The following is a 23,040-nucleotide window of genomic DNA, read 5'->3' on the forward strand; positions in this document are numbered from 1 at the left end:
TTTTACCTCACTGCAGTTAGAATGGTCATTATCAAGAAAGCTAACTAGCATATACAAGCAGGGATGTGGCCAAAAGGGAATGCTACTACACTGTTAGTGGGAATGTAAACTTGTTCAACCACTCTGGAAAGCAGTATGGAGGTTCCTCATAAAACTAAACATTGAGCTTCTTTGGGATCCAGCAATTTGACTCTTGTACATTGATACTTTAGAGAAAAAACAAGGCCACACACTAAAGCTACCAGCACAACCATGCTCATTGCAGCATTGTTTGCCCTAGCCAAGATATGGAGTCAAACTAGATGCCCCTCAACAGATGAATGGATAAAGCATGTTTGGCAGTGATACTAGACACTGGGTTGAAATTGAACTATACAACTTGGGAGAGAGGGTTGCTGAAGGAAAAACTGGTGGAAAATGAGGGAGAGTGTGACACTGTTCAAAAAGAAATGTACTCAATATTTATGTAACTGTAACCCTTCTGTACATCACCTTTACAATAAAAATTGAAAAATGAAAGAAATGTGGTATATATACACAGTGGAATTCTATGCTTCAATCAGAAAGAATGATATTGTACCATTGTTTTTTAAGAGTATGTATGTATTTTATTTTCTGGTAGGTTGTGGGGCCTGAACTCTGGGCCTGGGCGCTGGCCCACAGCTCTTCAGCTCATGGCTAGTGTTCTACCACTTGAGCCACAGCACCACTTCTGGCTTTTTCTGCTTATATGGTGCTGAGCAATTGAACCCAGGGTCTCATGCATGCGAGACAAGCATTCTAACCACTGAGCCACCTTCCCAGCCCCATATTGTACTATTTTTAAGGAAATGGAAAGACTTGGAAAAAATTATATTAAGTGAAATAAGCAAGACCTTAAAAAACACAGTTGCATGATTTCCCTCATTTATTGTAACTAGAATATGCCTACAAATCTACAAGTAAACACACTGGATGGTAAAAGAGAAAAAAGTACACTTGGACATGATATACAAGACTAGCTATTCAGAGTGAGACCAAAGGAGGAAATTCTTAGGGGAGGATCACAAAGGTTCAATAGCTATGTGCATATGATCATATAAAATACAATTTATTAACTCCAAAAAATGGAAGCAAGAGGTTTTCAGATAGTTTTTTTCTCCTCTCCTTTGTTGCTTTAAAAAAATTCTGTACCTTTTATCTTGTATGAAAGTTTATTTTGGGGAGCAAAATGGGACCACAGAAATGGTGGGAATAAGGGTGAACAAAGGCAGTAGTGATACCAGACACTTAAAAATCAATTTTACAACTTGTGGGGAAGGGGTGGGAGAAAATGCAGGAAATGGTGACGCTTAAAAAAAAACAGTACTCATTACATCACTTATGCAAATGTAAGCCTTTTGTACGTCACTTATAGAATAAAAATATATGTTAAAAAGAGGATTCTCCAAGTCCTTATTTTACTTTATTTCTTCCTCTCCCTTGTCATTATATCCAAATTACGCATTCCCTTCTCCTGTCTTCTCCACACTTACCTTTCTGTCTACCTCGCATGAATGACTACATCCTGCCACCTGCAGTTATCCCACTGTCCCTCAGCTCTGGGTCTAGAGCTTGTTCTACAGGCCCTTCTGAAACCCTCCCCCCCCCCCCATCCAAATCCAGTGCCTTCAGTATCCCATCAGCTCAGGGAAGCAAATGAGAATCTAAGCACCGAGAAGCGATTTGGTTTCCAGTGGTCTCCAGGGGTGGACAGAGGTCCTGCACCCACTCACCCTGCCAGGACCTCATGGTCTGACACCTTTACACTGGATACGCCGTCCCTGGCTTCGTCCAGCTTCTGCTCGGGCCTCCTAGACCGGCAGTGCCAGCAGCGGATACTGGAATCAATAGAGCCTGGGAGGCCAGCATGAAGGCGGTCAGGTTGGGGTGCTGGACAGCCCCCTACTTCCTCCTACCAGGCTTCAGACTCACCCGGACTGTGAGGATGACTGTGGCCTCTTCATTAAACTGCACTGTGTTCACCCTCTGAGAGACATTGCTACTCAATAGGAAGTAGGCGTTGGAAGACAGGGCTAAAAACAGGTCCCAGAGGCGCCGGTGGCTCATGCCTGTAATCGTAGTCCTAGATCCCTCAGGAGGCTGACACTTGAGGATCACGGGTGGAGACCAGCGCTGGCAGGAAAGTCTGTGAGACTCCTGTTTCCAATTCACCACCAAAATGCTCAAAGCGGAGCTGTGGCTCAAGTGGCAGATCACTAGCCTTGAGTGAGAAACCTCAGGGACAGCGTCCAGGCCTTGAGTTCGAGCCCCAGTGCCGGCACAAAAGCCAACGATGAAACAGCACAGGGGGTCCAAGGAGTAGAGACGGTCGAAGGTGAGAGGTTCCCCTAGCCGTTCGTTGGGGGACACCAGGCCGGGGGGGGGGGGTCACGGGGCCTCGCGCCTCAGCGGCGGGGAGGCCCGGGGGGAATTCGGGGGCGCTCACCGTTAAGTCGCACGGCCCCTGGCCGCGGTCCCCGTGCGCCACTGCGGGTCTCACCCCAGCCCGCAGCTCTCTCCTCCAATCTCTGCTCCGTGAGACTCGGGATCCTGCCGGGCTACTCCGGCCCCCACCTGTCTTCCTCTCCAGGCTGGAGGCCTCTGGCCTCGGGCGACCGTTACCCAACGTCCCAGTCCCCAGGAGACGGAACGGGACACTTCTCAGCCCCGGCTTCTAGCCACGCTGGGCGGCTCCAGGACCCATCCCTGACGCTGGCCGGGAGGGACGCCCAGGGTCCCCGTGTGCTGCTCGGTAGGAACGACTCGTCCCTAGGCAAAGCTGACTAGGCTCCCGCGGAGACCAAGGTCCTCCATAGCCCCAGGTCCAGCGAGATACCAAAGGCGGCTCCGCCCCAGCCGCGCTGTCCTCAACTACTGGCTAAGGGGGCGGGCGGTAGCCAGGGCGACGGCCGCGCCACGCCCACCCGTGGCCCCGCCCCCGCCGCTGATTGGCCGAAACGAGCTCGGGGGCGGAGCGTTGGCCAGGACCCTGGAGCCCCTCGGAGGCGGAGGCGGCGGAACAGTGGCTCGCAGGCCCGGCTTTCAGGATGGCCGCTGGCGGCTGCCGGAGCGCGGCGGGGCCTTGGCCGGACTTCCGCGCCCGGCGCCCGGCGCTCTGCTTCCTCTTCGTGTTGTTGCTGGCGGCGCCCGGCGCTCGGGCCGCGGGCTACCAGGCGAGTGGAGGACCGGGACGGAGCCCGAGTGGGGTCGCGGGGCGGGGCGGGCGGCCCGCGGTGCCGGGCGGGCGGCGGGGCCGAGGGCGGTGCGGCGGGGGGCTCCGGGCTCCCGTCGCCCGGGCCCGGCGCGCGCGCGCGGGTCCTTCCGTGGGAGTCTCTGCGGGGAACGCGGTGTCCCGCCAGGCCCCAGCCCCGGGGCCGCTCCGGGGCGCCTGTTGCGCACCCGCCTTTCGGCCGGATTGGAGGCGCCCCGGCCGCCGCGCCCCACCGCCCGCCTGCACCTGCTGCGGCCGCGGCGCCGCCCTCCGCTGTCCGCTGCTTCTCGGCCAAGAATCAGCCTTAGGGTCGTTAGTGAGAAAACGGAATCAGCAGGCCGCGGCTCTCGCCGGCAGTCCCGGCTACTTGGGAGGCCGAGGTCTGAGGATTGTGGTTCTGAGCCAGTCTAGACCCGAAAGTCCTTGGTTTCCATGAACCAGCAAAAAGCCGGAAATGGAGCCGTGGCCCAAGTGGCAGAGCACCAGCCTTGAGTAGAAAAGGCGAGCGAGCGCGCAAGGCCCCAGGTTCAAGCCCTAGGACCAGCATGGAACACATCGAACCCCACGTTACATCCTCGCGCAGGGCCGGCTGCGGCCGTGGCCCCGGGCGTGGACGGGAGCCGCCGGGAGGGCCGCCGGGAGGGCCGGCCGCCTCTCGGGGCCTCGCCGGCTCCGAGCCCGTCGTGCTGGAGCTCGGGCCTTTGCCTGTCGCCTCGCCTGGCTCAGTGCTGGCGGGCCCCTGATGGCCCGTGTGTGTTCGGGGTCCCCCGCAGACGTGTCCCCCGGTGAAGCCGGACATGCTGAACGTCCACCTCCTGGCCCACACGCACGATGACGTGGGCTGGCTCAAGACCGTGGACCAGTACTTCTACGGCAGTGAGTAGGGCGGGCGGCTCTCCCCCCTGGGCCCGGCCTCGGGCTCTTCCCCACGGTGCTGTGTCCACAGTCCGGAACGACGTGCAGCACGCGGGCGTGCAGTACATCCTGGACTCGGTGCTCTCCGCCCTGGCGGCCGAGCCCTCCCGGCGCTTCGTCTACGTGGAGATGGCCTTCTTCTCGCGCTGGTGGCGCCAGCAGACCAACGCAACGCAGGAGACCGTGCGGGACCTGGTGCGCCAGGGTGAGTGCCCCGAGGAAGCGGAAGAGGAAGCGGAAGAGGAGGCTCAGCCGCCTCCGAGGTCTTGCAGCCGTGCCCAGCCGTGTCCAGTCCCAGGCCCCCCTCCCAGCGGGAGCGCCCCCCTCCCCTTCCCAGACCGCGGACCCGCGCTCCAACTCGCGCCTCTTGGCTCAGGACGCCTGGAGTTCGCCAACGGCGGCTGGGTGATGAACGACGAGGCGGCCACCCACTACGGCGCCATCGTGGACCAGATGACCCTCGGGCTGCGCTTTCTGGAGGACACGTTCGGCAGCGACGGGCGTCCCCGCGTGGCCTGGCACATCGACCCCTTTGGCCACTCTCGGGAACAGGCCTCGCTGTTCGCTCAGGTGCAATCCTGACCTCTCTGGGCCTCACCTCTGGCCTGCAGTGGCTCCTCCCCGGCCGTCAGGCCCCGCCCTTCTCCTGCCACATCCGCAGGGAGACCCTGGCCTGCTGAGCCCCCCCCCCCCCCATGCAGTCCTCCAGTGTCCAGTTGTTCCCTTCGCCCTCACCAGGCTGCCCAGGGGTCTGGTCACCCTCCGCCCGCCAGGACCGTGGTTGCACCCCAAGCCGCGTGGCACGCGCAGACCCAGCCTCCTTAATGGGCTGGGGTCTTGGCTGAAGCGGTAGACCGCCTGCTTAGCTGGAGATCCAGCTCAAGCAGTTCACACTCCAGTACCTCAAAAAACAAACGGCCCCATCCTAAAACCAGCTCCCATTCCTGTCCCCTGACCCACCATGCTCCAGGCTCAGGCTGGAGGAGGAAAGCCTCCTGTCAGCTATTATTTTTGGTGGTTGCAGGGCCTGAACTCAGGACTTGGACGATGTCTCAGAGCTCTTTTGCTCAAAGCTAGGGCCCCTTTTGGTGTTTGAGTGGTTAATTGAAGAATCTCATGGGGACTCTCCTGGCTTCCAATGGGGATCCTTTGATCTCAGCCTTCTGAGTTGGTAGGATTACAGGTGTGAACCACCAGGGCTTAGTCTCCTTTCAGCTTTAACTGAAGGGCAGGGATGGGTCTGGCCTACTCCCTCTCAGCTGCCCTGCAGAATCTTCTGGTCCTTCCCAAGCTCAGGCACCTTGCCACGCAAGGTGGTGCATGCCTGCAGTCCCAGCACTTTTTTTTTTTTGTGCCAGTCATGGGGCCTGAACCGTGGGCCTGGGAGCTGTCCCTCAGCTCTTCAGCTCAAGGCTAGCGCTCTACCACTTGAGCCATAACACCACTTCTGGCCTTTTCTGCTTATGCGGCACTGAGGAATTGAACCCAGGACCTCATGCATGCAAGGCAAGCACTCTACCACTGAGCCACCTTCCCAGCACTCTTGAGGCAGAGGAAGATCATTAATGTGAGGCCAGTAAAGACTGCATAGCCAGATCCAATCTCAAAAAGAAAGAAGCAGAATGAAGCCAGGTACCGGTGGCTCACCCCTGTCATCCTAGCTACTCAGGAGGTTGAGATCTGAAGATTGCAGTTCAAAGCCAGCCTGGGCAGTAAAGTCCATGAGACTCTTATCTCCAATGAACCACCAGAAAACCCGAAGTGGTGCTGTGGCTCAAGTGGTAGAGCGCTCGCCTTGAGCTGAAGAGCTAAGGGACAGCGCCCAGGCCAAGAGTTCAAGCCCCACGACCAACCAAAAAAAAAAAAGCAAAATGAAGATTGGGCCTGTAATTCTAGCTACTTGGGAGGCCTGCAGTTCTAAGCCTGCCAGGGCAAACATTACTGAAACCCATCTCAACGAATAAACTAGGTATAGTGCTTCACGTCTGAATCTTAGCTAAGAGAGTGACAAAGGTAGTTTGAAGCTGACAGGGACAAAAAGGGAAAGGAGGACTCTACCCCAGAAAAATGAATGCAGCATCAAAAGGGCATGGTGGCATGGCTCAAGCGGTAGAGTGTCTGCCTGGCCAGTGCAAGGCCTGGAATTCAGAGCTCCATCCTGCAGAACCAATTAACTCTATCCTCACAAAGAACAAAACTCCCAAACTGGAAGCCTCCTGTTTCAGTACTTAGTTTCTGTGCTCACATCCACCCTTCCCCAGGGGAACTGGGTGGTTGGAGGCTGGGCGTGTATTGACTCATCTGTCCCCTCGCACCCCACTCCCAGATGGGCTTTGATGGCTTCTTCTTTGGGCGGCTTGATTATCAAGACAAACAGGTGCGGAAGGAAAAGCTGGAGATGGAGCAGTTGTGGAGGGGCAGCAGCAGCCTGAAGCCACCCACGGCTGACCTCTTCACGGGTGAGGAGCCGGTGTGGGGGCAGGGCTATCACAGGGCTCCAAGCAAGGGAGGCTCCTGGGCTTGACTTACTGATCTGTGAATACTGTCCTAAGACCATTAATCATTAAGCGGTGTCCTGCCTCCTGAGAACTCTTTGTACTGGGGCCTGGAGGAGATTGGGATGTTTGCAATAGGAGACTGGTCTCCATCTTGACACGGCCTGTCATCCCCAGGGACTTGGGACGTGGGAGGCACCAGTAGGAGGGAGGTGGCCCAGACCAGCCAGGGGATGAACTGAAATCCTACGGCTAAAGGAGGCAACGCAAAAGGGGCTAGAGCTGTGACTCAAGGGCTGGAGCGGCTGGCTGGCCAGCGCGAGGCCGCGGGCTCAATCCCCACAGTCATCCAAAGAAACAAGAAACCTCAAATGACTTGTGCCCACGAGCCTCCATTTTCCTTCTGCAGCGGGCCTTCCCGGCGGAGAAGCCCATCGAGCATCTCCCTCCCCTGAACCTAGTGTGGCTTACAGGTGTGCTCCCCAACGGTTACAACCCGCCAAAAAATCTGTGCTGGGATATACTGTGTGCGGACGCGCCTGTGGTGGAAGACCCCCAAAGCCCAGAGTACAACGCCGACAAGCTGGTCCATTACTTCCTGAAATTGGCTAAGACTCAGGTGACTCCTGCATCCAGGGCTTTGGGGAGGCTGTAGAGCATGCACCGAGGCCTTGCCGCAGCCCGAGGGGTAGGAGGAGGGAGACCAAACGCTACCATCCCACCACCACCACCGCCACCTCCCTCATGGCGCGTCGCCTTCAGTAGAAGCATGGGTAAAACAGCGTGGTAGCTGGACATGGCGGTGCATGCCTAGAATCCCAGCTACTTCAGAAGCAGAGATGGGAGAAGCAAGGTTCAAGGCTGACCAGGGCAAAATTCTGGGACCCTATCTAAAAAAACAAGCTAAAAGCAAAAAAGGGTGGTGGTCCAAGTGGGAGTGGACCAGGAAAGCATGAGGCCTTGAGTCCGTCCCTCGTACTGCTAAAATAGCAACAACAAATTTTAAAAAGTTGGGTAATGGCGGCTCACATATAATCTTAGCTACTCAGGAGGTTGACATCTGAGGATCATGGTTCAAAAGCCAATCTAGGCAGGAAAGACAGAAGTGGAGCTGTGGCTCAAGTGCTAGAGCATCAGCCTTGAGTTCAGGCCCCCGTCCTGGCACACAAACACATACTGAAACCCCCCCAAAACATAGCACAGTGATGTAGTGGCCCTTAGCTGTGTTATGGGTCCATGAGACCTATGTGAATACCACTGGCTATTATTATTACTTTTGTTATTATTTGTTGGTCGTTGGCCTTGAATTCAGGGCCTGGGAGCTGTCTCTGAGCTCTTTTGCGCAAGGCTAGCACAATACCACTTGAGCCACAGCTCCACTTTTGGTTTAACTGGAGATCAGAGTCTTAAGGGGACTTTTCCACCTGGGCTGGCTTTGAACTGAGACCCTCAGAGCTCAACCTCCTGAGTAGCTAGGATTATAGCTCTGAGCCATCAGTGCCTGGCCTTCTGGCTTTTTTTTTTTGGGTCCGGTTGTGGGCCTGAACTCTGGGCCTGGGCACTGTCCCTCAGCTCTTCAGCTCAAGGCTAGCGCTCTACCGCTTGAGCCACAGCGCCACTTCCGGCTTTTTTCCTTTTTGCTTATGTGGTGCTAGGGAATCGAACCCAGGGCCTCAAGGCAAGCGCTCTACCACTGAGCCACATTCCCAGCCCTGGCTTTTTTTTTTTTTTTTAACCTATGCTCCTACGGCCCCATGTATATTTCTTGAAATCAGGTCTTCACCTTTGGGCAAGCCCTGTAAAACAGGAGCCACACTGTCATTTAGTTCCCTCCTACCCTCTAGATAGGGTCTCATGATTTTGCCTTAATCCATGACCTTCCTACCTCTGCTCCCAAGTAGCTGGGAATACAGGCATGTATCACCAGGCTTCACTCCCGTATATATTCTTGGCCATGTAGAGAACCAGCTAGACATAGGAGGTCCAGGACTCTGGTTTGAGGACTCCCTTCTGGCCTCCAGGGCCAGTACTACCGCACCAAGCACACGGTGATGACCATGGGCTCCGACTTCCAATATGAGAAGGCCAACTTGTGGTTCGAGAACCTGGACAAGCTCATCCGTCTGGTCAACTCAGAGGTCAGTGTGCCCGCCCTGTGGTCCCTGTGTGCGCATGTGTGAGAATCACCCTGGACCTTTGTAAGTGTCTAAGGTTTAAAGAGAAAAGGGTGGCTTTGGTTTACAGAGCTGGAGGTGCAGCGTGTGATGGGATGTCCCAGTACTTCTTGACATGGTGGGAAGGGCACATTTTTTTTTGGGGGGGGGGAAGGAAGCGGGGCTGGTTCTGGTGCTTGAACTCAGTCTAGTACGCTTTCTTGCCTAGGCTGGCTTTGAACTGGGATCCTCATGTCTCATCTTCCTGAGTAGCTAGAATTACAGGCATGAGCCACTGGCACCCAGTTGAGGGGCAGTGATTCTAGGCATGAAACTTGAACATTTTAGACTTCTGGTAACCTGGGGAGAAGTCCTAGACACAGACTTTCAAGGCTACTGAAGGCTGGGACTATGGCTCAAGTAGTGTAATGCCTGCTTGGCTTGAGTTCAAGCCCTGGTATTGCCAAAAAGAAAAGAATGCCTAATGATAACTCTGTGTGTGTGTATATGCTTGTATTTGTGTAAATGTGTGTATACACCCGTAGGAATTCCTTCACACAAATGTTTCTTCAGCACCTGTAGTACACTGGGTACAACATGAGCGTGGAGGTTGCCTTGCTTCTTTACCTCCCTGAAGCTCAGAGTGAGGCCCCAGGTAGGGCATGGTGGTTCATATCTGTAATCTCAGTTATGGGAGAAACGGAGGTTGGAAGATTTTAGGAAAATTGTTGTGCCTGCCCACCGGGCAAAAAGTGCAAGATCCAATCTGAAAAAGAAACTAAAGCAAAAATGATTCGGAGTGTGGCTCAATAGAGCAATGAAATCCAGGACTGCCAAAGAGAAAAATATATAAATAAATAAGCCTTCATTCATAATAGAAGTCACATCATGTAGGTAGTTGAGTGATAGTGTGCTTAGCATGCTCAAGGTCCTGGGTCCTAGACCCAGCATCACCCCCAAAAAGAAAGAAAAACAGCCAGCCGTACTTGATCCAACACGAGTTGTTCACACCTGTAATCCTAGCTACTCAGGAGGCTTAGATCTGAGAATCCCAGTTCAAAGCCAGCCTGGACAGGGAAGCCCACAAGACTCTTCCAATGAACCAGAAAAAAACAAAGTGGAGCTGTGGCTCCAATGGTAAAGCCCCATCCTCGAGGGAAAAAGCTTAGAGACAGTGCCCAGCCATGAGTTTAAGCCCCAGTACTAGCACGTGCATGTGGGGGTGTATTTAGCGAACACACTCCTGGGAGCGGCGCTGTACACATAGGCCGTACCCCGAAGCCAGAGGCTCACATCTGTCTCCCTCCAGCAGCAGGAGAACGGGAGCCGCGTCCATGTTCTCTACTCCACTCCTGCTTGTTATCTCTGGGAGCTGAATAAGGCCAATCTCACCTGGTATTTGTGGGTGCTGTGGGGTGGGCTGTGGGGGCTGGACAGCAGGGGTGTGTGGGCAGCCCGGCGGGCCGCGCTCCTGCCCTCAGAGCCCCGGCTGTGCAGGTCGGTGAAGGAGGACGACTTCTTTCCCTACGCCGATGGCCCCCACATGTTCTGGACCGGCTACTTTTCCAGCAGGCCGGCTCTCAAACGCTACGAGCGGCTCAGCTACAACTTCCTGCAGGTGGGAGGGCGCGGGGCGCGGGAGGCCGGCGGGGCGGGGGAGGGGGTGGGAGGCGGGGGGAGGGGGTGGGAGGCGGGGGGAGGGGGTGGGAGGCGGGGGGGGGTGGGTGGGAGGCGGGGGGAGGGGGTGGGAGGCGGGGGGAGGGGAGGGGGTGGGAGGCGGGGGGAGGGGAGGGGGTGGGAGGCGGGGGGAGGGGAGGGGATGGGAGGCGGGGGGGAGGGGGTGGGAGGCGGGGGGAGGGGAGGGGGTGGGAGGCGGGGGGAGGGGAGGGGGTGGGAGGCGGGGGGAGGGGAGGGGATGGGAGGCGGGGGGGAGGGGGTGGGAGGCGGGGGGAGGGGAGGGGGTGGGAGGCGGGGGGAGGGGAGGGGGTGGGAGGCGGGGGGGAAGGGGTGGGAGGCGGGGGGAGGGGAGGGGGTGGGAGGCGGGGGGGAAGGGGTGGGAGGCGGGGGGAGGGGAGGGGGTGGGAGGCGGGGGGGAAGGGGTGGGAGGCGGGGGGAGGGGAGGGGGTGGGAGGCGGGGGGGAAGGGGTGGGAGGCGGGGGGAGGGGAGGGGAGGCGGGGGGAGGGGAGGGGGTGGGAGGCGGGGGGGAGGGGGTGGGAGGCGGGGGGGAGGGGGTGGGAGGCGGGGGGGAGGGGGTGGGAGGCGGGGGGAGGGGAGGGGGTGGGAGGCGGGGGGGTCGGCGGGGGGGGGTTGGGGGGCGGGGGAGGCCGGGAGGCCGGCGGGGCGGTGCCCAGCATGCCCCCCCTTTCCCAGGTGTGCAATCGGCTGGAGGCGCTGGCGGGCCCGGCGGCCGCCGCGGGACCGTACGGCGCGGGAAGCAGCGCGCCGCTCCGTAGGTGTCGGGCCGCCCCTGGGGTCCCTTCCCGAAGCCCCTGCGAACACACCCCGGCCCTCGCGCGTCTCTCGGGGTCCGGGCGGAGAGTTCTGCCGGGCCCTCACGCTGCCCGACTTCGTGCTGGCAGAGGAGGCCATGGCCGTGCTCCAGCACCACGACGCGGTCAGCGGCACCGCGAAGCAGCACGTGACCGACGACTACGCGCGGCAGCTGGCGGCCGGCTGGGGGCCCTGCGAGGTGTGCGGGGGCGGAGCCCGGAAGAGGCGTGGCCGAGGAGCCCACAAATGCATGAGTGGGCGTGCCTTGGGGCGGTGGGTGGGACTTAGAAGGCCCGTGGGGGCGGGTCCTCAGCAGGTCTCGTGTGTAAGTGGTGGAGCCGTATGGGCGTGGTTTAGCGCCTGGGAGGGCTTGTGGGGCGGGGCTTTTGAGAGGAACAGCACAGGGCGGGGCCTCAGGGAAGGGCCTGGGGATAGTGGTAGAGAAGGTATGGGGCGTGGTTTAGGGTAGAGGTGGAGCCTAATGGAGCTTCTAGGGGAGGGGCCTTGAGAGGAGCAGAGGAACAGGGCGGGGTCTCAGAGGAGATGAGTGGAGAGGGCGTGGGGCGTGGCCTAGGGTAGCGGAGCTTACAGGGGCTGTAGGGGCGGGGCGGGGCTGGGAACCCCGTGGAGCCCAGGCAGCGGGGCGGGGCCTCAGGGAGGGGGTGGAGACTCAGCTGAGGGCGGGGCTTGGGCTTCTCCCAGGTTCTCATGAGCAACGCGCTGTCGCGGCTGAGCGGCTTCAAGGAGGTCTTCTCCTTCTGCCAGAGGCTCAACGTCAGCGTGTGTCCCCCCAGCCAATCAGCCTCGCGCGTGAGTCAGGGAGGGGTGGGACCCCAGAAGCAAGGCCCGAGGCCCCCCGGGCAGGCAGAGGAAGGCCTGGGCCTGGGGTGCAGAAGATGGGGCGGTGGCATTATTGTATTATTTGCTGTGTGTTGAGCTCTGAGCCTCACGCTCTCATTTGGCTTTTAACGCTCAAGGTTGGCTCTCTGCCGCTTGGGCCACGGCTCCACTTTCAGCTTTGTTTTGGATGGTGAATTGGAGATGAGTCTCAGAGGCTTTTTCTGCCTGGGTTGGCTTCGAACCTTGATCCTTAGATCTCAGCCTATTGAGTAGCCTGGGATTACAGGCACCCAGGCGTGTGTGTGTGTGTGTGTGTGTGTGTGTGTGTGTGTTTGTTTGCCATCTTCTAGGAGGGTTTGAAGAGGATGTGATATGACCCAGGCCCTCTCCCAACTTCCCCTGTAGTTCCAGGTCATCATATATAATCCCCTGGGGAGGACGGTGGACCATATGGTTCGGCTGCCCGTCAGTGAAGGCGCTTTAGCTGTCAACGATCCCGATGGCAAGACTGTGCCCAGTGCAGTAAGCCCACTTTGGACCTCTCCCTGGGCATTCCTCCTTGCTGCTTATGTAGATCTCTACCTTGAATCTGTCTCCCTCTGTATCTTCCTCCGTTGTCCCATAATACCATCTCCTCCACCTTTGGAACATCTTCCAAAGAGTAGCCCATCTTTTAAATCTCCCTCATCCCCATATACACACTTCCAAGGCTGGTTGTGGTGTGCCTATGTGTAATCACAGCACTTGTGAGGCTGAGGGAGAAGGATTGTATGGTAGAGGCCAATGTGGGCTACTAGTTCCTCCTCCCTCCCTTCTTTTTTTTTCCCCCTCTCTTTCATTTTTTAATTACCTTTTCTGGCCTGTCTTCTTATATAGCCAAGGTTGGCCCAGAACTTCTAACCCTCCTCCTTTAGTCTCCAACATGCTGGGGATTACAGGTGTGACCAGCTATGTCTTCTTCCTCCCAGGAAATTGCCTTTGACTCCTGAAGGTCTCCTCCCTGACCGCTCAATCCCGATCTCAAGTCTTTCCTTTCTCAATGACTTCTCCCCACGTCCTCATCTGTACCCTCCCTGTAGGCTCCCACTCCTTGGGAATCCTCCTTTTCCACCACCTCCTCCTCTACCGCCTTTTATCCTTCTTCCCTCCCTGTTCTTCCTCCCTTCTATCTGCTGCTTCATGCTGGGGATGAACCCACGGTCTTGGCATGCCAGGCAAGTGCTGTGCCACTGAGCTACACCCCCAGCCTGCTTCTCTTGAAATCTCCCCTGCCAATCATGACACCTCAATTTCTTTTTCCCATCTACTCCTTGCCCTCCTTCCCCTGTTAAGAGTTCTGCAGGTGTCAGCACAGCTTGACTTGGTTCCCTCCTCTCTCACTTAAGGTGGTGGTCCTTCCCGGCTTCTATCATCAGGAGGAACACTCAGAGCTCCTGTTTGCAGCCCGGGTGCCTGCGTTGGGCTTCAGCATCTACTCAGTAGCCCGTGTGTCCAGCCGGCGCCCCAAGGCCCGCACAAAGGCTGTCAGACCCCAGATATCCCAAGGCCAGGTCTTGGTCATCAAGAATGAGGTGAGGGCCTTTTGGAACCCCATTTTCTCTCCATGATTGTGTGTGTCCTAGAGTGATTTGCTGAGTGACCTTCATCTGAGCCTCAGTGTGTTTCCTGGGGCTGTTGTGAGGATCTGGTGTGGCAATTAGTGGTGATTGACAGGTGGGGCTGTGTGTGTGTGTGTGTGTGTGTGTGTGTGTGTGTGTGTAATTTTAGGGCAGGAGGATCAAGGGAGTGAAAGTGACTTTTAAGGACTTAAAAGTGACTTTTAAGGCAAGAGATTTCTGGCTGGGGGTGTGACTGGGCAATAGGAGGTATGACCTAGCAGAAGTGGGGGTGGGGAGTGGAGAAGGTTGGGGGGGTGAGGGGCCGTGGAGGCTTAGGGCGTGGCTCAGATGTAGGGGGCATGGCTCAGTAGTGGAACACTTAGTATATATGAGGCCATGGATTCTATTCCCAGCACCCCAAATAGAAAAACAAAAGATACTGTCATAGGCCTTAGCATTCTTACCTTTGTACTTTTATCTTACATAAAAATTACTCAACATTATATTTTGTGATGATGTTATTAGGAAGACAAGTATAGTCATCTTGTAATATGCTCATTGTTGCTCTATTCAAGTTTTCTTTGCATTCTCTTCTCTCTCTTTCTTTCTTGGTATATGTGTGTATTTGTGTTGTTGCTTCTAGGGCTTGAACTCAGGGCCCAGGTGCTGTCCTCTCCCTTTTTCACTCAAGGCTACTGCTCTTATCACCTGAAACACAGCTCTACTTCTGGCTTTTTGGCGGTTAATTGGAGATAAGAGTCACATGGGACTTTCTTGCTCTGGCTGGCTTTGAACCTGGATCGTCACTTCACAATCTACTGGAGTTTGAAATCAGGGCCTTGTGCTTGCTAGGCTGGCATCTCTAGCTCTTCATTGGTTATTTTTGAGACAGGGTCCTGCTTCCCACCTGGCCTGCACCTTGCTTGGGTCTGGCAACACAATCCTTCCAGTGTCAGCATCCTCTCTGGCTTAGGATGACAGATGCTCCCTGTGCCTAGCTCTAGGTATCTCCTAGGGTGGCCTAGAACTGCAATCCTCCTGTCCTCAGCCTCATAAAATGCTAGGATTATAGGCCTGTGTGTGTGTGTGTGTGTGTGTGTGTGTGTGTGTGTGTGTGTATGTGTTTCTAGTGATTAAACCCCAGGCCTCACACATGATAGGCAAGTACTCTACTACTGAGCTATAATCCCATTCCTGCTTCCTTTGGATTCTAAAAGAAGTGAAAATACTTCCATGGGCCCCTAAAAATCTCCAGGGTCCTAGTCGGCAGCTCCTGTGTGAGATGCTCAAACTGGCCGTGGCTTGGAGCAGATGAAGGCTTTGATTGGACTCAGCATGTCACAGGTGTGATGTGGCTGCAGCAGGAGGAACCAGGTGTGGGGACACAGAAGTGGGGACCTGCAAGGGCCCCAGTTCATCCTGGAGAGCCATGACTAGATTGAGGATCAGGGTGAAGGAAGGTTGGCGTTGCCATTGGCTCACGTGATGGACATTTCCCACTGTCCACCCTTCCCTGCTCAGTACATCCGGGCTACCTTCAACCCTGACACAGGGTTATTGATGAAGATTGAGAATATAGACCAGAAACTCGTGCTTCCTGTGGACCAAGGATTCTTTTGGTGAGGGAGGACCACTGGGTCATGGGTGGTGGAAGGGTTCAGGCAGAGCTGAGATCCTTTATCTGACTCTGCTCTGCTCTGCTCTGGCTGCAGGTACAACGCCAGTACTGGTAACAAGGAAAGCAGGCAGGCATCTGGTGCCTACATCTTCAGACCCAGCCAAAAGAGACCAATGCCCGTGAGCCGCTGGGCCCGGACGCGCGTGGTGAAGGTCTGGAGACAGGGTTGATGAGTGGACATTTGGAGTTGGGAGGGGGTGGGTGTGGTGGTACCCGGAAATGTGATGTGCAAAGGGAGGGTGCAGATGCAGAGAGAGTTTACATTTCCTTAGAGATGGGGTCAGACCCAGGGGTCTTCTCTAAGGCCAGTGTTCGTAGCTGCTTGTGTAAGAGGCCACCCGGCCAGCTCTGGTACCTCACCCCTGTCATCCTAGCCACTCAGGAGCCTGAGGTCTGAGGACTGCAGATTGAATCTAGTCTGGGCAGAAAAGTCCCTAAGATTTTGAACTCCCAATGAATCAGCGAAGAGCCAGAAGTGGAGCTGTGGCCCCAGTGGTAAAGCAAGCACCAGCCTTGAGCAAAAAAGCCAAATGAGAATGCAAGGCTCTGAGTTCAAACCCCAGTACTGGCTCAAAAAAATAGATAAAGCCAAGTGCTAGTGACTCACACTTGTAATCCTAGTTCTTCAGAAAACTGGGATCTCAGGATTGCGGTTCACAGTCAACCATCGCAGGCAAGTCTGTGAGATTCCTACTTCCAGTTAACCAGCAAAAAGCCAGAAGCAGCACTGTGGCTCAAGTGGTAGAGCACTAGCCTTGATGAAAAAAGCTCAGGGAGAGCGCCTAGGCCTTGGGTTCAAGGCCCAAGACTGGCATAATAATAAATTAAAAAACCAAAGAAGTAGTTGTCCTTAGTATCTGTAGGTGTCAGGACTGGATGTAATGGTGGAACTTGGGGTGAATGGGGGAGACCCAAGTGCAGCTGCTTAAACAATCCAACCACATTGGGAGTTGAGATCTTGGGCTTAGGGCTGTATCCCCACAACTCTTGATACAACTCTTGGCTGCCATTTGTGAGGCCCCAAGTTCTATTCCTTACACTACATATATATGACCCCCCCCCCCAAAAAAAAAAATCTACGCAGTAATATTGACTCTGGTGGGAGAGGGGTGGCTGGTTGGTAGCATGACCTCTGACATAGGCCTCTGGGGTTCTTAGAACTGGGTGGGGAGCCTTTGCAGGGCTCTCCTGAGCTAGTGCAGGCTGACTTGTTCTCTCCCTGGTCTTTGTAGACGGCCTTAGTGCAGGAAATACACCAGAACTTTTCAGCCTGGTGTTCCCAGGTGATTCGTCTGTACATGAGACAGCGCCACCTGGAGTTGGAGTGGACGGTGGGACCCATCCCTCATGAGTGAGTGGCCCAGGCTGGGACTGGGGTGGGACCCATCCCTCATGAGTGAGTGGCGAGGCTGGGACTGGGGTGGGGGAACAAGGCCCCGGCAGGCTTAACCTTGCCATCCCTTTGGGCACAGCGATGGCTGGGGGAAGGAGGTCATCAGCCGCTTTGACACCCGGCTGAACACCAAGGGCCGCTTCTACACAGACAGCAATGGCCGGGAGATCCTGGAGAGGAGGTAGGGAGGCTGGGAACCCCATGGGATGGGGGAGGGGGGAGTGTTGGGCCTCCAGGGAGGCGTGGGGATTTGCTGATCACAGGAAAGAGGGAGGGAAGGAGAGAAATGGAGGAGCCCGATACCATATTTGACCAAATCACCCGACCCAGGCGGGATTATCGACCTACTTGGAAACTGAACCAGACAGAGCCAGTGGCTGGAAACTATTATCCTGTCAACAGCCGAATTTATATCACGGTACCCGGTTCCTCATGTAGTCGCCCTGCAGTGTGTGTGTGTGTCTCCCTGTATTCCCAGCCTCTCCCTAATACTAGAGCAGACGGACAGCCCCTCATTCTCCCTTGTCCTTCACTCCTGGCCCCCAGGATGGGGTCACGCAGCTGACGGTGCTCACTGACCGCTCCCAGGGGGGCAGCAGCCTGCAGGACGGCTCGCTGGAGCTCATGGTGCGTGGCTGATGGCATCCAAAACAGGCTTCTGGGGGTGGGGAGCGGGGGGGAGGATGGGAAGGGATGGGAAGGGGAAACAAATGCTTGATAAGAAATGTACTCATTATCTTGCCCATGTAATTGTGACCCCTCCGTACAGTATTTTCACACACACACACACAAAAAGGCTTCTGTCCCCACATTATCCTCCTGCTGGATCTTGGGATATTCTGTTTTCATGTGAGTACTAGGACTTGAACTCAAGGCCTTGTGCTTGTGCTTGGCACTTTCCCTCAAGGCTGGTGCTCTACTACTTGAACTGCTTTGGCTTTTTGCTAATTGGAGATGAGAGTTTCTTGGATTTTTAATGTGCAGACTGCTTCAAACCATCGATGTTCCTCTTGTTTGCTTCTCATTCTGTGGCTAAGCTAATCGAGACAGAGCCCAACCAAGATCCTCCTGCCTCAGCCTCCTGAGTGTTGGGATTACAGACGGTACTACTACACACACCTTCTTTCCTCTACTGTTTCTCTTGAAAAGTCCAAATTACTGGCCCCGAGATACCTTGGAGATGCTCACCGTGTCCTGGCCACTCTCCGCCCAGGTGCACCGAAGGCTGCTGGAGGATGATTCCCGGGGAGTCGGGGAGCCGCTGCTGGAGCTGGGGAGCGGGCAGGTGGTTCGAGGACGCCACCTTGTACTTCTGGACAGGGTGGGCAGAGCAGCTGCTGGGCACCGGCTTCTGGCTGAGGAGGTGGTCCTGGCCCCCCAAATAGTGCTGTCCTCCAGTCGTGGCACCACCTACCACCCTGAGGCCATCCCTCAGACTCAGGTGAGGGGAGGCAGGGCGGTGGAGGACTGGACTGAAGTGGGACCCCATCTGGCACTTCCAACAAGCCCGGGGGAGACCACGGGCTGCCCCGCCCCCTTGTCTCAGCCCCTTGGACCAGACCCGCCCCCTTGTCTCAGCTGCGCACTGCGCAGACCTCACCCTGTGTCAGCTCATTGTCAACCTAGACCCGGTTCCCACCCAGCCCTGCCCACACCGCAGTAGCCTCCCCTGTTACCCTCCCCTGCCCAAGGCTGTGCGGCCTGGGCCAGCCCCGGCTCCTCCAGGTCATTTCCGCCCCTTCCTCTGACTTGCACCTGACTCTGACCTGCACGGCGGGGGCTTAGCCTAAGCTAGGACCCCGTTTTGCTAAGTGTGGCTGCGTGTTTCCCTTCAGAGACCTGCCTGGACCTTTTGGTGGAGTCTGGGTCCTGCCTGGGCGAAGCCCCGCCCACCTTTGACCAAGTCCCGCCCCCAACACCCTTCCAACCCTGTCAGTCACACTTCTGAGGGCATCTGAGCCCCGCCTCTCTGCTGAGGCCCCGCCCTGACGTAGCCCCGCCCCCTGCAGTACTCAGGGCTGCACAGGGAGCTGCCGCCCTCGGTGCACCTGCTCACACTGGCCCGCTGGGGCCCAGAGACGGTGCTGCTGCGCTTGGAGCACCAGTTCGCCAAGGGAGAGGACTCCTGCCGCAACCTGAGCGCCCCTGTGACCTTGGACTTGCAGGTGAGGAGGGCGGAGGTGCGGCAGAGATGGGAATGGGGCCAGAGAGGGCCAGAGATGAAAACTGGGCCCATCTGCGTCCCGCAGAACCTGTTCTCCGCCTTCACCATCATCCGCCTGCAGGAAACCACGCTGGCGGCCAACCAGCCCCGGGCCAGCGCTTCCAGGCTCAAGTGGACACCAGATACTGGTGCGGACGTAGGACCTAGCAGGGCTCCTTCCTGGGGTCAGCAGATCCAGGCTGGGGGTTTAAGGGTCACAGGTGGTTGGTGGCTCACGCCTTGTAATCCTAGCCACACAGGAGGCTGAGATCTGAGGATCCAGGTTCAAAGCCAGCCAGGGTAGCAAAGTCAAGGAGACTTTTTTTTTCCTAGTTATCAGTAAAAAAGCCAGAAGTGGAGCGGTGGCTCAAGTAGAGTACGCTAGCCTTGAGTAAAATGCTGAGGGACAGTGCCTAGGCCCTGAGCTCAAGCATTGATTACCCCCCTTCTCTAATAGGCCTTGTAGACTAATAGTGCACCCAGGATTTAAGAGTCTGCCAGTGTGGTTCTGGGATGGTGCCTGCCATCTCTGGGGTCAGTCAGGCTGTAAGAGGAGGAGCTTAAAATAGGGGGGACTAGGGGTTCCTTGGGGTGGGGTGAGGCTGAGGACATATTTGGACGGTGTGGAGGTGTTCAGCCCAGAGGCGGGTGCCTAATGGGGCATCCCAGACTCATCCCTTCCCTCCTGTTCATCACAGGCCCCGTCGCCCACCCCACTCCGCCCGTCCTGGACCCTGCCTCAGTCACCCTGCAGCCCATGGAGATCCGAACCTTTCTGGCCCAAGTGCAATGGAAAAGGGACAGCTAGGGCTGCTGGGAGAGGGGCAGGCCTCCCCTCCTCCCCTAGCTGCTTCCACTCACAAAAGCTATTAAAATGCCAATACTAAGAGCCATGTTTGTAGTGACTGTGTGTGTTGCTTTGCTGGGGGGAGCAGAATGCTTGACCCAGAAAGGGCAGCAAACAGCCTTCACCTTATGTGGGATTGGCTGATGCCTTCATCAGAACCAAGGCAAGGAAAAGTAAATTCCTATTAAGCGTAACAATGTAGGGCATGTGGTCAGACCACGGGGAACAGACTAGGCGGTTACCCTCCCTAAACAGGGAGCATCGGGCAAGGCCAGATGCCTAAGGAAGGTGTCTAGTTGTCACACTACATGGGGTCTGCTGGATAAGACTCCCTGAAACATCGTGTTTTGAGATAGTCTCACTGTAGACAGGCTGGCCTGGAATGTGAGATTGCCCTGCTTCTGCTTCTAGAGCGCTGGGATGTGGGTCCCAGAGTTGTCCGTTGTCCTGTGCTTGTTCTTATTCTTCACATGCTGATTTCTTTTCCCTCTAAATTATCTTTAAGCAACTGCACAAAGGGTTACCATTCAACACACTTATGCTGATTCTTTGGGGTGTAGCTCAGTGCTACAGCACTTACCCTGCATGTAAAAGGCCCTGGGTTTGATGCCTAGTACTGCAAACAAAACAAAGAATAACCCCTTAAACATCCTTAAATTGAATTGGATTACATTTCAATTTGCCCATGGGTCCAACTTTTGAGCTGGAAATATAAAATCTTATTGATTTAATAATACAACACATGTGTTTAAATGATTGCTTAGGAGTATTTACAGAATTCTCTCACTTTGAAGAATCTTTGCTGAAGTAAGAAGAAATCCAAGCCAGGTGCTGGTGGCTCATGCCTGTAATCCTAGCTACTCTGGAGGCTGAGATCTGAGGATTGAGGTTCAAAGCCAGCCCAGGCAGGAAAGTCCATGAGACTCATCTCCAATAAAAACCACCAGAAAACAGGAAGTGGTGCTGTGGCTCAAGCAGTAGAGCGCTGGCCTTGAGCTGAAGAGCGCAGGGACAGTGCCCAAGCCCAGAGTTCAAGCCCCACGACCAACAAAAAGGAAAAAAAAGAAGAAATCCAAAGATAAACGTGGAGAAGGAAGCAGTGAACTGGGTAATGGTGGCTCATGCCTGTAATTCTACTCAGGAGGCTGAGATCTGAGGATCTCAGTTTGAAGCCAGCCAAGGCAGTAAGTCTGTGAGACTTTTTTTTTTTTTTTGTCGGTCGTGGGGCTTGAACTCTGGGCCTGGGAGCTGTCCCTCAGCTCTTCAGCTCAAGGCGAGCGCTCTACCACTTGAGCTACAGCGCCACTTCTGGATTTCTGGTGGTTTATTGGAGATAGGAGTCTCATGGTCTCTCCTGCCCGGGCTGGCTTTGAACCGCGATCCTCATATCTCAGCCTCCTGAGTAGCTAGGATTACAGGCGTGAGCCACCAGTGCCCAGCAGTCTGTGAGACTTTTATCTCTAATGAACCACCAAAACAAAGCAAGCAAGCTGTAACTGCAGCTGTGGCTCAAGTGGTAGAGTGCTAGCTTTGAGAAAAAGCTACTCAGGGACATAGCCCAGGTCTTGAGTTCAAGCCTCAGGACCAGCAAAAATAAAAAAAAGCAGTGATAAAAATCTTTTGACTTTGGGCTGGGAAGGTGGCTCGGTGGTAGAGTGCTTGCCTTGCATGCATGAGACCCTGGGTTCAATTTCTCAGCACCACATAAACAAAAAGAAAAAAGCCAGAAGTGGCGCTGTGGCTCAAGTGGTAGAGTGCTAGCCTTGAGCTGAAGAGCTGAGGGACAGCACCCAGGCCCAGAGTTTAGGCCCCACGACCGGACCCAAAAAAAAAAAAATCTTTTGACTTTTATACTTCTTTCAGTGTTTCAATGTTTGGACCCATCTTATATGAATTAACCTTGCATCTAGCTTCGTGTGTGTGTGTGTGTGTGTGTGTGTGTGTGTGTATTTGTTGTTGCTGTTGGTGGTGGTTGTGGGACTTGAACTAAAGGCCTGGGCACTGTCCCTGAGCTCTTTTGCTCCTGGCTAGTGCTCTACCACTTTGAGCCACAGCACCATTCCTAGTTTTATGCTGGTTAATTGGAGACAGGAGTCTCACAGACTTTACTGCCTGGGCTGGCTTCAAATCACAATCCTTAGATCTTAGTCTCCTGGATTACAGGGGTGAGCTACTGGTGCTGGCTCTATTACATGTACAGCATTTCTCCATAATGGGCACTTTCAAGTAGAAATTTAAAAATGCTCCCCTACTCAGTGGTCATTGTTTCTGTTTGGTGTGTAACTTCCTGTGTTTATTTAAGGAAGTAGACAAAGTGAAGGCTTTCCCCCTCTGCTTACACTGGACAAGCTTCTTCCTGCTGTGAGTTCTTTCATGTCCTTATGTGAGTAGGGCTTCTCCCCCGTGTGAATTCTCACGTGGCCTTGGAAGCTGGTGGGATATATGAACACTTTGCCACACTCCTTCCACTCATAGGGCTTCTCTCCAGTGTGCGTTCTCATGGATCTGAATGTAACACACAACTGAACACCTTGCCACACCGTGTACGTGTGTATGGTTTTCCACCTGTGTGCATCCTTTCGAAACGCACTGAGGAACATGAAGGCTTTCCCACATTCTCCATTGGTGACGTCCACCTCCAGTGTGGGTGATCACGTGTCTCCTGAAATTCTCCAGAGAAATGAAGGCTTTCTACACTGCTTGCATTCATAGGGTTTTTCTCCCGTGTGATTTCTCTCGTGGATTTCCAAGCCAGGGGATAATTGAAAAGTCTTCCCACATTGTTGACATCCGGAGGGTTTCTTTCCAGTGTGGATTTGCACGTGGATTTGAATAGAACTGAGGCAGCTGAAGGCTTTCCCACATTCTCTGCGTCCATAGGGCTTCTCTCCCGTGGGGGCCCTTGCGTGGACTGGAAAGGCTGGCCACGCACTGAAGGCTTTCCCACACTCCTGGCATTCGTGGGGTGTCTCACCAGTGTGAGTTCTTTTGTGGATCTGAACAGAGGCAGAACCCCGGAAGGCTTTGCCACATTGTCGCCATCCATAAGGTTTCTCTCCGGTGGGAATTTGCTTGTGGATGCGTAGAAAACTGGGCCGAATGAAGGCCTTCCCACACGCCTCACACTTGTGAGGTCTGTCTCCACTGTGTGTGAGCATGTGTGTTGGCACGCCCGTGCAGGAGACAAAGGCTTTC

At 55.4% G+C, this 23,040-nt stretch overlaps 1 protein-coding gene across 2 annotated transcripts; it reads left to right on the forward strand.

Moving 5' to 3' along the window:
• Positions 1–3,051: 3,051 nt before the first annotated feature.
• LOC122119714 (lysosomal alpha-mannosidase-like) lies at positions 3,052–19,887 on the forward strand. Of its 2 annotated transcripts, none has more exons than XM_042693748.1 (24): positions 3,052–3,194; positions 4,006–4,108; positions 4,179–4,352; positions 4,524–4,717; positions 6,474–6,606; positions 7,116–7,261; positions 8,664–8,780; positions 10,105–10,190; positions 10,293–10,413; positions 11,167–11,245; positions 11,376–11,485; positions 11,989–12,096; positions 12,532–12,648; positions 13,512–13,697; positions 15,246–15,343; positions 15,437–15,554; positions 16,635–16,753; positions 16,875–16,976; positions 17,126–17,213; positions 17,342–17,422; positions 18,009–18,236; positions 18,805–18,960; positions 19,045–19,147; positions 19,697–19,887. In XM_042693748.1, exons 1-24 carry the CDS (start codon positions 3,069–3,071, stop codon positions 19,804–19,806), a joined length of 3,003 nt encoding a protein of 1,000 aa, XP_042549682.1. In that variant the 5' UTR covers positions 3,052–3,068; the 3' UTR covers positions 19,807–19,887. The 2 variants fall into 2 exon arrangements, with proteins under 2 accessions (XP_042549682.1, XP_042549683.1); XM_042693749.1 differs by having other exon boundaries at positions 10,108–10,190.
• The last annotated feature ends 3,153 nt before the right edge of the window (positions 19,888–23,040 follow it).

This window comes from Dipodomys spectabilis, unplaced genomic scaffold (assembly GCF_019054845.1).
Source record: "Dipodomys spectabilis isolate Male_0828 unplaced genomic scaffold, ASM1905484v1 ptg000173l, whole genome shotgun sequence".
NCBI lineage: Eukaryota > Metazoa > Chordata > Mammalia > Rodentia > Heteromyidae > Dipodomys > Dipodomys spectabilis.